The sequence below is a fragment of the Pyxicephalus adspersus genome, chromosome 4 (assembly GCF_032062135.1).
Source record: "Pyxicephalus adspersus chromosome 4, UCB_Pads_2.0, whole genome shotgun sequence".
Classification (NCBI taxonomy): domain Eukaryota; kingdom Metazoa; phylum Chordata; class Amphibia; order Anura; family Pyxicephalidae; genus Pyxicephalus; species Pyxicephalus adspersus.
The window spans coordinates 108,306,304-108,322,028 of NC_092861.1; the positions used below are offsets into that span (position 1 = coordinate 108,306,304).

Sequence of the window (15,725 nt, forward strand, 5' to 3'; positions counted from 1 at the left end):
CCGTTCATGCATCGTGCACTCCCTTGTCGTTGGAAAGGATCGTGAAAGATCCTTTCCAACGACAAAAATTGCAAGTGTGTACGCAGCTCTACACAGATCTGCTCTTGCAATGTTGATGTATGTCTTTCTGACATTTACAGGATACTTGTTCTGGTCTCTGACTCTGAGTTATTAAACTGACTGTGTTGTCAGACCATTAATTTAGACAATTTTCATAAAGGATAATTTGTACATTTTACGTACTATTTAGTTAAACCACTAGGGAAATAAACATTTCCCTGATAAAAACCCTGTAGACATAGTTGATCTGGAGGAAGTAAAAAAACCCCTGGTACAATATGCTCCAACAGAGGAAAACAATTTCTTCCTGATCCTATGAGGTAATCAGATGTTCCCTGGATCAACAGTCTGTTATCTTTACTTTAAAGTAGTAGCGTCCCTAAGAGTCTGCCATTTGTTTCTGACATAAGAACATGTGGTCATACGTTGATCTTTCCTCATTTCTAACTGTGGGAGTCTGGTCTAGAGAGGTTTAAAAGAATAAATCTATGACAGCAATTCACAACCACAGTACTACTAATTTCTGGGAAAATGTATATTTTATTGTGCACAATTCATATATGAACATTTACTCCATCAGAAGCAAAAACGTGAAATCGAAATAGCAGCCATAAAAACGTACATGTTTTTTTTCCCCCTAATTTTAGATTAGGGGCTTCTATATCGTTGTCTGTTATACCTCAAGGCAAGTGTTTGATAGCTAGCCAGCTAGTATTTTTAGAAGTTGCCAGTTGATCCTTTATATATTTTCTTGGCACAGTTTTTCTTCAACAAATTCCTAATACTAGTTTGACTAGGCTTTAAAGGACAATAGGTTGTGTAGATCTGATCTGGCTCCCCCAGGGCAAGCTTACAGTTTTCTGTCACCTTGCAGGCCTAGTTATGACTATTTAGAGGTATTAAACAAATTCTGAAGTAGTTGCCAAGTGACTTCAGTATAACTGTACCTTTCTTCATATTTTGGCAAAGTTTATTTTATTAGGCACAACAGATACATAATTGTCTTTTATAAATCATAATCATTAATAGCCTTGTTCCCTATGAAGGGTTTTTAAAGCTGAGCTGCAGATTACCTATCATGTTTCCTCTTTCCTGTATTGAGTTTTCATATTAATACTGTGATATATTGCAGACTGTAAGCTTCACACAGGGTGTTTTTGAATCTGATGCCAGATGGAGCTTGCCTTATTTTCTGGCTGGAGCACATCCATCATGTAGCCCTTTCTTACCGCAAGTGAATGTTCCTGACAGTTTTTTAGTGTTAGATTCATGTATGGGCAATACAGTCAGTCCAGAATTATCTCTGTGCAGCTACAGTGTGTGAGGCAAAAAGTGCAAATCACCTACACCTTACCTTATAACAAGCTGTTGTAGCTTTATCAAAATTGTATTTAAATGTCTTATTGTATATTTTTCATGTTAAATCATTTTAATAGTTTAAAATAATGGTATGCTTTTTTTCTCTTAAACAGATCTAACTGGCTCAATAGCCACACCTGATGTTAAGTTAAACCTTGGTGGAGACTTCACCAAAGAGTCAACAGCCACCACATTTCTTCGCCAGAGGGGATATGGATGGTTACTGGAAGTAGAAGAAAACGATCCTGAAGATAACAAGCCTTTACTGTACGTGTTTGCTTTGAATCGTGCTTTCGTTTAAAGGGCACTTTCATACTTGTGTGAGCATGTATAAACTTTGTGTTTTCAGCATATTTTTTGTCTTGTTTTCATGAATTTACTTGCTATAACCTCAGATTTATCATTCATTAAAGAGAAAGTAAACTGAAAAATGCCCATAGCAAAAAAAAAATCCACTTACCTTCAATCCCGCAGCGCAGCCAATCGGTCTGGGGGTCTGTTCCATCGGGTCCCGTGTCGTCCAGGCACCCACCTCCGATCCAGCGTGCCAGGCGCCTTATTCTTTGCCTCTTCCTCTGGGTTCTTCCTTCTATGTCACCTGACCCAGGAGCCAGATCGGGTGACGTAGGTTGGAAGGAGCACCCAAGAGCCTTCCGAGAAGTGTTAGGTAGGTATCCCAGGAGGCTTTGCGCTCCCAATCATTCTCGATCGCCTAGGCGATTAAGACTTTGGGGGCCAGTGCTGCACCTTATTTTTGTTTTAAAAAAGGCTGTTGCACTTAAAAAAACAAACAGAATTTTTACCTTACATAAAAGGGTTGTCTACCCTTTTATGTAAAGTGAAATTTCTGAGTACAGGTACGCTTTAAAGCAGAAAAATGCTGTATATCCTGTTTTTGAAAACACCCTTAGCTGCAATGCATAGATTTGAGTTAACACATTGTGGTGTAGTAGTTTTTCTGTAGGAAAACATGCAAATGCAAACTGCCCTTTTGCAGAACTGTACTGCACTTTATACTTTATCATAATATTTTGTGCTATCACCCAACCGTATGACCTTAGTTTTAAACAATAAGTCTACTTTAGTATAATTATTCTTCGTTACCTTTCTCTCCAGCCATAAAAGTTACAGTGCCACCTCTTCAAACTCTCCAGCAAGTCTTCTACTGCATGTGTGCAAAAAAATTCCCATTTGTTTTTTGGAGTTTGGATGTGTTTTGTTGTCACTGTTAAAAAAATTTTGTTGTCATTTTGTTAGCTTGTTCCAGCCATTATTAGTGAAAGCTATAATTTGGGCAACTTGCGCATAAAGGAAAATAAAAGTAATAACTATGTTCTTCTTCCCCCTTCTCAGAAGACATGTTCAATTTCAGCATGCCCACTTGTTCGTTCTTTGAGATTTAACTTGGTCTAGCTCTTAAATTCACTGGCATGTCAATTTTTGAGTATTTTTTTTTTTTTGTGAACTTTTTTTGTATATATAGCTTTATTGTTCTTTCTTTTTGCTTAATTTTAGGGAGGAGTTGGACATAGATCTTAAAGACATTTACTACAAAATTCGATGTGTTTTGATGCCAATGCCATCCCTTGGATTCAACAGACAAGTAGTTCGAGACAATCCTGACTTTTGGGGACCCCTTGCTGTCGTTCTATTCTTTTCAATGATCTCTCTGTATGGCCAATTTAGAGTAAGTTAAAAGAATTCTGTTGATAGAAAAGCTAGTAAGCGATTGTCATTTGGAACTCTTTTCTTAGATGGGACCTTGTCAAAAAGCTGATACTTCGAAGTTTGGGGCACATGTATACATTCTTCCATGTCCTTCTAAATGCAGTGCCTGAACAGCAATTAGCTATGCACATTCATTTTATATATGTATCATGTACCCACCACTTTGCAATATGGTCTTTCAGAAAGTTTATGTTTACATTTTTTTGGGAGGGTAAAGTATTATATCATAGAACGCCAGGTGGAGACTGTTTTGATTCCTTTTTTGGTCAATACAGTTATCTGCTGATTGTCTTGTTTAGGTTGTTTTGCATTCTTAGTAACTGGTTTTATAGAAGTATGAAGTTTTGGAAGTTTGGTTTCTCCTCAATTTTCATGCTTGTTTCACCTGGCTGACTCAGAGTAATGCACTTGGAGCCAGGAAACTAGCTTATTCAGGGGATCAGATTATACAGGTATAGTTCAGTTGTGAATGCTCCTTCCCCCATCTCGCAGTACGATTTTTAATTCCTTAGCAAACTGCCATTAGGCCCCGGTACTGTGACATTGACCACGAGCCTGTAGATGTAGATACTAATCTTTAGTAAGTTAGTGTTTACCAGGAGTTCAAGTTGTGCTTTTGAGAGATTTACCAGAAATTCTTTTTTCCACAGGTGGTGTCCTGGATTATCACAATTTGGATATTTGGATCACTGACTATCTTCCTGCTTGCTAGAGTACTTGGTGGAGATGTAAGTACCTTAAAATTATAGGTTCTTTGCCAAGGACTAGGCATTTTATAGCCCTTTATAGCCCACTTTCTATAGAGCTAAAAATGATAGCTAGACTGATATGCCAGAGAATAAAGTAGATGAAGTTATATGCAACTCTTCAAATTTTTGTAAAAATATTTATTGCCTTTCTATCTTACCTTACAAGCCGGAGTGACCAATGGAGAGGCCAGAGATTGTGAATAGTGAAACTTTGCAGAAAAAAATTGTGATTTGCACATAACTTTTTTTTTTTTTTGGATGTTTTTGCTCTGGGTTGCCTTGGATTTCTTGCTCTGGGTTGTCATCTTTGTCATGGTTATATGTACTATGCAGGTAAATGAGGGGGAAAAAAAGAAGAAAACCACAGGAGGAGAATCGATTAGTCCAGTAGTTATGTGATCAGGAGTATTAAACTCACAGTTAGAAATAATGTAATATCTGTAATATTTCTGGATATTTCAGCAACCTGTACTGATGCATGTGATGCAAGTAACTGTCTGTTACTTATTTGTACAGAAAAAAACACACTTGTTTGACATATTCCGGACCTTTAAATCACTAGAAGATGGTCTGTTGAGCAGTGGTCGCCAACCTTTTCGACTAGCGGACCACTCTGGACCGCGCATGTGTGGGCAGCCAGGTGTCACTTAAAGGGGAAGAAACTTCCCCTTTAGTGACGCCATGATCCCAGAACCTGCCCACTCTCCCATTGCAGGCTCACACCAACCCGCCCACTTCCCTGAGCCTGTGAAATGTACAGGGGACATGCTCCACGGCTCTGGTCGGTGCGTCCCCCCCCAGCGCGGTCCATCTTCTGACCCGCTCGGGGGTGCACCGGCCAGATCCGCAGACCACCAAAATTTTCTCCGACCGCTGCTTTAGAGTATACTTGGTGTATTTGAAAAACTTTTGCCTAAAGTTAAGGATGACTGCCCTGGAAGCATAAAGTGTTAAAAGCATTTCATGTCCTTCCAATATCTCTTTCCTAAAAGGGTCCTTGGTATAGTCCTTCATTTTTCTTTTTTACAGGTGGCTTATGGACAGGTCCTCGGGGTCATAGGATATTCTTTGCTACCGTTAATAGTAATAGCTCCTGCGCTTCTAGTGGTTGGATCATTTGAAATTGTTTCCACGATACTAAAAGTAAGTTTTTTTTTTTTTTTTTATAATAAATCTCTATTATCTGTCTTTTTTTCCCCAATATTACTATGTTACTTGTTCGATCTGTGTTATAGATGCATATCTTCCTTTTGTGTCCTATACTGACTTTTTTTAGATGCATTTTCAGTGCTGCTCTGTCTGCTAGAATATTGATGGGAGTACCTCACCTTTTTAGTCATTCCAAAATAATGCCACAGCAGCAGCAAAAGTGTGAATCCAGGCTCCGTATCAAACGGTGTTATACAGTCTGGGCCAAATTTTACACATAATACTGTGGAATACTTATGTGGTAATAACAAAGCACAGTTTTGAGATTTGGAAGGGGGGGGGGGGGGGGCAGGGTATTGATACCTCAGCTGTTTGATGATCATGTTGGAATTTTTTTTTTTCTGTTTCAGCTTTTTGGCGTGTTCTGGGCTGCCTACAGTGCTGCATCTTTATTGGTTGGAGAAGAATTCAAGACGAAGAAGCCTCTTTTAATTTATCCCATCTTTTTATTGTACATTTATTTTCTATCTTTGTACACAGGAGTGTGATGGCAGTTTTTTAGACAATCCTTATATTTGGTACATTGGTAAAGTGTAATGCTGGTTGGGTTAGGAGTGGCCCATATATGGTATAACTCCTTTCAGGAATGTAATAAAGCTGTATGTGTATATAACACCCCTGAGATCTGTAAAGGGGGCTAACTGTAAATGGCAATATGGTGCAGGCCCCTCAAGGAAGGGATCAACAAAGCAATTAAAATTCTTTAACTTATTATTTTTTTATTAGCATTTCTATTGTCTTAAGTTGGTCTTATCTAAACACCTTCAAACAGAGCAGCATTTATCCAATCTGTTTTCAACAAAGTTGGCATGATCAGTCCTGCATCTGGTGTTGTATATGCACTAAATATAGATACAGCACACGACTGTTATCAAATTTGGACACTTATTGTTGGTTCTCCAGATCTGTATGTTCAATAACCTGTATGCTGGGATTTCAAAAACTGACCAGCCCGGTGATTTGTGAAATGGTTTTTGAATGCCATTGTCCATCCTTTTTTTCCCCTAGTAATGGAAAAGCAGATATCCTCTTATGTCTGCAGTTTTAATGGATCTACGGTGCACCTTTCAGTCTGTTCCCTTGTTATGTGGGAGTAGGGTAAATAACTATATAGTTTTAATTTTTTTTTTTTTTTTTTTAACATTTAAATTGACCAAATTCTGTAAAATTGCATTAAAGCAACGGGTAATAATATTTCTGTTGGGAAACTTCCAAACCGTTAGGATTTTGTCCCATATGAATTGTTAATTTTAGGTAAAGATTCGGTAATGTATTAATATAATTTGGTAAACTTTCCTTGAAAGTTTTTAAAATAAAGTGCCAGATTAGAAAAATTTGCACATTGGTGATGTGCCAGAATAAAAACTGTGGTGAGCAAAAACAGGGAGTAGCTATTTAGCATTCAAGTTTCGCATAATTGCCTGAACATTTCAGTTCTTACCCACATCAGCAGAGGAAAGCCTACAATGTAGGCTGTTAAGATTAGAAATATAGTAAATCTCACTTCATAAAGTATGTAGGAATGGAGAATGATTATGGAACTTGCATAAGCATGTCTTTAAATATCTATTATCTATAAATTTTCCCTGCATTCTCCACTCTCTTGACTACACTTCTGTCTCCCGTGTTGCTCAATTTCAGATTGAAGCCATTGTGGGTGGCAAAACATGTAAATGGACAATCAGGCAGATAGTTATCAGTGGGGGACAAAATCACAACACTAGAATTACATAAAGCATTTTATTCATTTGCAAGTCTAATTGTCTTCTAACTGTAACTAAGATTTTAAGAGTAACAATAACCCGATTTAATTTATTTAGTAAATCACCCATAGTAATGTCAGATTACAACATTGTAGCTTTTGGAGGTGTAAGAAATGAAAATGTTCACAGTAAAATGGGCAACTGTGAGTTGAGAGCTTACATCAAATACATGCTTTCAAGGTAATAAAATAGAGGGAAATAACCCAGTTATCAGTATGCCTTGTCAGAGGACTAAGCTCCTGGGGTCTCTACCCAACAATAGAAAATTATGGTGAGTAAAAAAATATTGTATTGAAATAAAAAGCTGCTCTAGAAGGAGACAAAAATATAACAGATTTAAGTGCAATTCATTTGGAAGGGTTTACGGTTTGTCTGTGAAAGTTTGATTTTTTTTTTTTTTTATATTGCAATCGATTTCTGTAGGTATGGTTAATAAATATTTATGAAAGTTTCCAAAAAAATAACAGATTTTGATGTGATACCCATCATTTCTTTAATTCCTCTGTTATCTATGCGACTTTTTATAGATTTAAGTTCCAATTCAATGCAAAAATTAAAAATACATTGCAAATAATCAGTGTGCTTGTATTGCTTGTCTTTGCTGTGTTTCATTTACTTTCTTGGTTTGGGTTTTATATAAGGTAATACTGTCAAAAGATGTAAAGTCCATCTCTAAGGCTTAAAAAAATCTTCTGTTTTTTTAATTTAAATTTGCAGTTTTTAGTTTTCTAATCTCTGGTGATTCTTTCTTCGAGGATCCTTGTTTAGACACTGTAATCAGCAGTGTCCTATACTGCTCTCCTGTGTTGTCACCCTGTCACTTCCAATGGAGATAATGTAGGCAATGTCAACCACTGTCACTGTTAGAATACCTACCTTGAAAAACGCCATGAGGCCATTGGATGATTTTTTTGATTTGGGGGGTGGCACTTAATAGCATTTTCCTGTAATTTATGCTAACATTTAACCTAAGTCTGCAGATTAATTTTTGTATTGCATCTGTGCAGTTTTTATGTAACCCAGTGGAAGAATAAAGCACAGTAATTTTGTTTGCTTTTTTTTTCCCCTTTTAATGTTGCAATGCAATGAATTTAAGTAGGAAACACGTACAATGGGGCATTTTCACAGGTTTGTCTTCTGTTTGTTAATTTATTTTTTGAATTGGGGAGCCTTGATTTGGTGGAGGTCTTATCCTGTAGTATACTAATTTTGATACACACAACCCATATGTGCCACAGTCCTGTACCTCATGTATGTATAGTCATAACTTTTATGTAAATTTTACTAGACTAGAGTGAGGAAGCGTGGAGATCACCTTCAGGATGTTTTTGGCCTCTGTGTTCCAGCTGGGGCAATTTACCCTTTCTATGTGTCCCTGTGGCTACTATCAGAAATACATAAATACATAATAGAATATCCAAAACTTGACAATAATTCATTTAGGTACATATTAAATTTAGGTTTGATATTATTCTGATAAATGTATAGATTTCATAATACTTTATTAAAAAAAAAAACTTTTAAAGTTCCTAATCATAGTAGATAAAAGCATAAATACTTTGCATTCCTTTTTAGAACTGATTAAAGTTTCAAGGCATGATAAAGTCAGAATGCAACATCACCATTTACTACTAGAGGGCATGAACCTATTTGATCCATAAATCCGTAAACTAACAGAATTATAAAATATCAGTACACTAAAAGGCAGAATACTACTTCTAAATTTTAAATGTGTAGGTATTTTTAAACAAGATGGTTCCTCTTTAATTTATAGTTGTATGTAACTTGAATAATTGTTTAATCATTTAATCTCTCATACTTATGGGAATTTTTATCTCTTCTTGACCAAAGCATGTTTTACATTTCTTCTATGTGCCTGTTTATTTTATGATACTTAGGATAACAAAGTATTATTTTTTTTTTGAACAAATTATACTTTATGCAATATTGTATCTATTTTTAGCAAATTATTTTATTTTCTATGTAAACTATAGTAAAAAAAAAAAAATGACCGGTGGTAATTTTAGGTAAATGCAAAGTACACATTTTATTCTGCAGTATGATGTTTCTGGTACAAAGCATGGCAAAGAAATGGTTTTGGGTGCCATTCCACTTTAGTGCACATAATTTATGAACATATTTGTTTTGATTTCTTTGTATGTGTAGAGTACTTGGGTTGTTACTGACATCTGATGTAAATTTTGTGTTCTGTATTTACTGAGAAACCCTAACGTGTTCAATACTAATTTTCCTCACTGTATCAGTGGGCTAATGCAGCAAAACTTTTATTAGAGCCCCCTCCTACCCAGACCCCCACCTGAAGAAAAAGGCCCTAACTAGCTTTCTTTTCACTCTAGTAATGCTGTCGTTGGATATTAAACAGGTACATAATGAAAACTGTAAGGTCTTATTTAGTAATTTCAATAAAAGGATGGGGAGGAGGAATCTGGGAAAATATTAGCAGGTTAAACTTCAGCCTTAAAAGAAATTATCTTTGCTGACTGCTCCATGTCAGCCCATGATGGGTTAATAATCCCTTTCTACTCCCACTCTCAGGAAAGGCAGTCCATACAGCTAGCATTTCTTCTTTTTTTTTTTTTTTTCCCCTGTTTGCTTTCAGCACTGGTGTAGCCACCTATCTGGCTGGAGTAAACCTCTGGCTCTCCACCATCCAGGTGAAGTCCCCCCTGTATGGTTGCTAAAGGTCACCTTTAGCAGGGGAGCCCCGCTGTTGGTCCTGGAATAGTGCTTGATAAATTTAGGCAACAAATCTACACACGCAATGTGGCTTGGGGGTATGTCAATATCTATTTATTTGGATCATAATGTGAATCCTGGAATCCACCTAATGGGTATGCTGGTTAGACACATCAATGAAATCTTTACATTTTTTATGTATGTCCTTTGATTCTTTATTTGGAGCCACAGACACAATGGGCCCGATTTAAAAAAAAAAAAAAAAAAAAAAAAGCTCTCCACTGCTGGAGAGGATACCCTTTTATTAGTGAAGCTTGGTGATCCAGCAAACCTGGAATGGATTTCATAAGGCATTTTCTTTCATCACTGATAAAAGTGTATCTTCTCCAGCCTTGGAGAGCTTTATTAAATCCACTATGTGAATATTTTTTTCTCTCAAGGATTTGCTGTAGGAGCACTGTGTGCAGACATGCAACCGAGTGTGTTCAGATGTGTCTTGTATTGCAGACAGGAGTGCAGGGAGTCTGTCAAGTTCTGTGTTTGTGGAAAATCTCAGACCTGGTGGAAGACCTGAATGATACAAGTAGATGTGTTCATGCTTTGTGGTAAGGAGTCATTGTTCAACATAATCCTGTGTGTGAGCGCAATGCTGACAATTGACAATGTCTCTATGCTAAATACTAGAAATCAAATTTAATTCACCTGGTGTAAAGAATCAAGCCATGTAGGGAAACCCTTTAGTTCATTTAATTCCTTATGGCAATTGCAGAGAATGAATCCCCCAGGAAGCTAGATCACTGTAAGAGGATCCATCTTGTGCTCAAATTTGCTCATTTCAGACACATTCAGACCCGGATCAAGATCTCTCTAGGCCTGCCATCCCAGATGGTAGACCTTTTTGTGGCTGTCATTGTGTCCAGAAGAGTTTTAGAGATTATCTTGAGTGCCTAAGAGCCTTCCACCACCTTTCTTTCCAGATAGAGCAGTTATTTTGCCCATGCTTGACCTAAGCCTGAAGTTTACACCAACCTTTCCTCGAATCTGGGGACTATGCTCCCCACATTCTTCAAGTTGGTGGTCAGCAGACCAGCAAACTTTACAACAGCAGTACTCTCCAAGAATACCTTGGCACCTACTGTGTATGTCATTCAGAACAAAGGGCTACCAAAGAATAAGAAGGCCTTGGTCCCTCCCAGATTGTCCAAACCCATCTGCATTAGAAATTCTTTTGAGGTCACAGCTCATTCATAATATGTCCTCTTCCTGCACAGCAACTATTGAAGTGTCATTTAAAACATATTGTATGGCGGTGACCTAGTCTCCTTACACATTGTGTCATTACTGCATTGAACTAACAGGCTTAACTGTTAGTATTGCTCAAAATAGGTTTGTCCGTTGTTTTCCTTGTGAGCATTAATTATTTTTTAACTTTCTCCACTGGATGTGCTAGTTATTTTCCATCTCCTGCTGACATGGAGTGGACAGGAGAAAGGAAAATGTATTTCCTACCATAATTTTACTTTCATGATAACCTCCATGTCAGCATAGCGTGAAGCAGACTTAGGAGATCTATTAGGAATAGGAGATCCTCATTGTCATCATAGACAATAGCCAACATGAATCCATCTGTTACAAAATCTTTATTAATACAGATTGGTATAAACACACATGTGAAACTTCATGTCCTTCTATAATGAATTTCTCACCATTATCCTAGTGCCTCCTCTCTTAGGCACCATGAACAAGAAGATTTATGACATCTTGTTCATAAAATACCTAAGGGCCCCTATCTTTAAAAGCCTTACCAAAGATCCATGGGGACCTAGAAAATCTTACAGGCTGTCCCATCATTTTGGGTATAAGATCCATCTCCTCGAAGACCTATGAGTTGGACATCAAAGAATTAATAAAAATTATCAACAACATGGCGGTTCCTCCACATACCTTCTTGTTGCAATTGACATAGAAGCCTTATACAGCATTGTTAACTGTCACTAAACACAACAGACTCATCCTAGCCCTGCTTGAATAGATTCTCAATTGCAAAGTTTTTACATTCAATAACCAATCCTATCCTCAGGTATAAGGCATAGCCATGGGCACCAAAGTGCATCACCGTACGCCAATCTATATCTGGGTGGATGGGAGAGGGAACACTTCTTGAATCAACATATCAACAAATATTTGAACCTCATCTGCAAACGCTACATAGTCAACATGATCATCATATGGATTGGATTTGCAAACCTACTTTAGGATTTTTTTTCAAATCCTATAAATTAACAATTACAACTGCAAGTTCACCATTGAATACAGCTTTGACAGAGTCCCATTCTTGGACCTCATTATATTACAACGCATACATTTCCATAAAGAAGGAGGACAGAATCCATACTACTCTGTTCAGAAAAGAAACTGCAGGCAAAACCACTGACGGACTTCATTTTCCACAGTCAATATTTGCAAGTCAGAAGAAATTGCACATCTGAGGAAGCCTTTTTACAGGGGAACCAAATTGGTAATGGAAAGTCTTAAAGAGAAAGAGGTTATAGCAGAAAATTACTATAAAAAGACCTATCAAAAAGTCAAACTATTGGTCAGAGGATGACTATTTTTCAAAGACGAGAAGGAAGCTAAACAAGATGGAACCAGACTCATCACAAAATAACAAACATCACAATTGTGAAACATATGCTCCAAATATTGAAGCATTCTCACCAGTGACCCAAAAGTAGGGAAACATCTGAGAAATAACCCACAAATAGCTTACAAAAAAATCACATTCCCTTAAGGACTCTCTTAGTTAGAAGCCATTACCACATTTACACAAAACCATCCCTACAACAAATTGTAAAAGCCACCTCCCAGTGTGATAGGTGTCAGCAATGTAAATGGATTAAAGAAGGCCTCACCATATCTCTTCTAAATGTCCAAATGCGTAGACCCAAATATTATGTGGACTGTTCCACAATGGCCGTGATTTATCTCATTACTTGTAAAGGTGGATACTTCTATGTAGGAAAGACCAAGAGAGCATTCAGGAAACAAATATATGAGTAAATCTATTCAAGAAACAATGGAAAGGTCACAACCCTAATTAGTTACCATGTGGGTATCTTACACAATTATGATGCTAGTGATATTGTATTTGCTGCACTGGAAACAGTCTCTCCCCTTCAATCCTAGGGATGGTAGAAGACCAGGAGACCAAATGGATAGTGTCACTCAACGCAAACTACCCACACCGGTTTTAATTTAGTCATCAGTTTAAAACCTTCTTATCAAAGAAATCATTTTATAATGCTACCCCGTCCCCAATTTCCATCTTCCTCAAACACCAATTTGAAATAAATCTATTATCATATCCCATAAATAGTATTTTTTCAAACCTAAGATCCATTTTCTAGTTTAACCTTTACTTTATTTGAAGACTGAAGTTTGTTATATTTTTCTCATTAATTGTATGTTCGTATTACCTCCAACTTATGTAGTTCACCACGCAACATGTATTCTGATAACCACAGATGTGTGTTAGATAACTACCACTTATTTTTTTTACTCCTTTGTTACTTTGTAATTTAAAGTTTTTTTTTTCTTATAACTGGTTATTGTATCTGTATTTGTATTTTATTTGACTTTGATTCTCATGTTTATATATATTTGTTTGTATTCTTGTTCAGAGACATACAGAGCACAGAGCCACCCCTGTTTACCCCCCCCCCCCCCCCCCCCCCTTAGTAGTCTTTAACATCAGCCTAGTCCATCTACTCATATTGGCTCCCATTTATCATCAATCTCAACATTCGTTGTCCCTACTAACACTGTATTCTACTCTTATCATTTTAACTCCATTCACATAATTTAAATAGCATCCAAACAACTTTTTTCCCCTTGGCACCCTTTTTGCCCCCCCCCCTGCCATTAACACCACCATCTTCCTCCTTATCATGCTCCTTACCCCTATTCTTTCATTCACCACACCCATTCTAAGTCCCCCCCTAACCCCCACCCCTCAGTCCAGCAGATCTCAGGGGATACAGACTGGATTTGACAGCCCCCAACATGCACCCCTTCTTGCTCATGGGGGGAGCTTCATTCATCAATTGTACCCCAAGCCCCCATGCACACCTGCAGGCTGGGGATGCCAACACAAGATTATTTATATTGATACGTGCATTTGAGCAGACCTTTGTTGCTGCTTGAAGGCATGACATGAAGTAGGACTTTGCTTTTTTGAACACATAGGGAGTGAGGGCCCCCTCTCCAATAAGGCACCTCTCACAAATTAATCAGTTGAACCAGTCCCACCAATACAGGGGAAAATTTCCCAACCCACATCCTTGAGTGTTCTCAAGCCCTTGTATAAATACATCCTTCGTAAGAAATGTAAGTTCCTATAATTATCAGATGAAACCCACACAAAAAAATATTGTATGTTTTCTAATCACTACTAACCAACCTCACATTATAATATTACATATGCTATACAATATATACATATATATTTTTTGTGGAGACCTATCTCTCTTCCAAGGTATTAAAGCGTACCTAAACTCCGAATTTTCATTTTACATAAAAGGGTGGACAACCCTTTTATGTTAGGTAAAAATTCTGTATGTTTTGTTTTTTTTAAATGTAACAGCCATTTTTTTAAAAAACAAAAACGGTGCAGCACTGCCCCCTAATGAATGTGAGCACAAAGCTACCCAGGATACCTAAATCAGGCATCCCGGGAGGTGCTCGGGCATGCGCAGAAGGAGCCCCTTCGTCAAAAGAGAAAAAAAAAGCTGATCTCACACATGCACAGTGAGATCGGCAAGTTTTTTTCCCCAACTTCGTCACCGGATCTCACTCCTGGGTTGGGTGACGTAATAAGAAGAACCCGTAAGAAAAAGATGGCGGCACCTGGAGCGCCGGCCCAAAGACGGATACCGGGACGACGGATACCGGGACGACAAGGGACCCGATGGAATATACCTTCGGACTGATCGAGGATTGAAGGTAGGTGTATTTTTTTTTTTGTTTTAGCTGTTTTTGAGTATAGTTCCTTATTAACTCCCTTTGGGGGTGTAAAACATTCTTTAGAATGATACCCATTGTAAATATTTTATACAAATACTATATGTAAATCATTCCATCCATGTAACCACCCGCTTACAATACCCATTAACAGCTTACTTCAATTTGCTTCTTAATTCTTCTCAAATAACTACCTTATCTCCCTTCCAGGTTGCCGTTCAACCACACCACCCAGGTATCTATCTAACCTCCACTTATGGTCTTTCCTTCCCCATTCTGACCATACATCCATACCTCTTCATTTTGCTGAACCTGTTTAAGATCACCTGCTTTCTTCACCCTGCACTACACCCCACTCATATGAAGGGGGCACTATCCATCCTGTTGTATTAAACTATGTTTGTGTATGTAAATATCTAGCTAGATGACTCATCATCCTCTGAAGAATTCCAGACACGGTGAAACGTGTCAACACTAGGTGTATGGACCTCCTTGAATTTGTCTAGTTAGGCCCCGAGAGTGGGAGTGCAGAGGGAATAAACGTGTGCTGACACGGATTTTATCAGGAAAAGAAAATTACGATAAGTAATACATTTTCCTTTTTATTCTCTTAGAGTTCTGACTCACGGTCATAAATACAAATTGGGTGTGAGAAACAAAAATAATGGATAGAAGGTAAGGGGAAGAAAGACCGTGGAGAAAAAGGGGTAAGAAAAAGGTAAAAAATGAAAAAAGTAAAGAGTTGTGTTTATGAATAATTAAGGAACCTGGTTTAGGAGTAAGGGATGTGTCTGGCAAAAATAAATGCCATAAGCTATAACTGAGAAAGCCTACTTTTTAATTTATCTCCAAGTGGTAGTTTAAGATACACAAAGAGTAAATAAAGAGAACAGCGAGGTTCATATGACATTACATAAGTAAATTGTAATAATTTTAACAAATTATTGTAAACTGCAAGCCTTTCTTACATGTTATATAGGTAAAAAGAAACATTTACATAGATATACTATAAGGTCCATAAATATTTGGACAGAGACAACTTTTTTCCAAGTTTGGTTCTGTACATTACCACAATTAATTTTAAATGAAACAACTCAGATGCAGTTGAACTGCAGACTTTCAACTTTAATTCAGTGGGTTG

General features: G+C 37.4%; 1 protein-coding gene across 1 annotated transcript in view; it reads left to right on the plus strand.

The window, feature by feature from the left end:
* YIPF4 (Yip1 domain family member 4) overlaps nt 1–7,442 on the plus strand; it is a 10,279-nt gene extending 2,837 nt beyond the window's left edge. Inside the window, exons 2-6 of the mRNA XM_072409257.1 lie at nt 1,533–1,686; nt 2,935–3,106; nt 3,798–3,875; nt 4,926–5,039; nt 5,456–7,442. Of these exons, the coding sequence (XP_072265358.1) occupies nt 1,533–1,686; nt 2,935–3,106; nt 3,798–3,875; nt 4,926–5,039; nt 5,456–5,593 (656 nt within the window). The 3' untranslated portion in view covers nt 5,594–7,442. The remainder of the gene's footprint in view (nt 1–1,532; nt 1,687–2,934; nt 3,107–3,797; nt 3,876–4,925; nt 5,040–5,455) is intronic.
* Nucleotides 7,443–15,725: the final 8,283 nt, after the last annotated feature.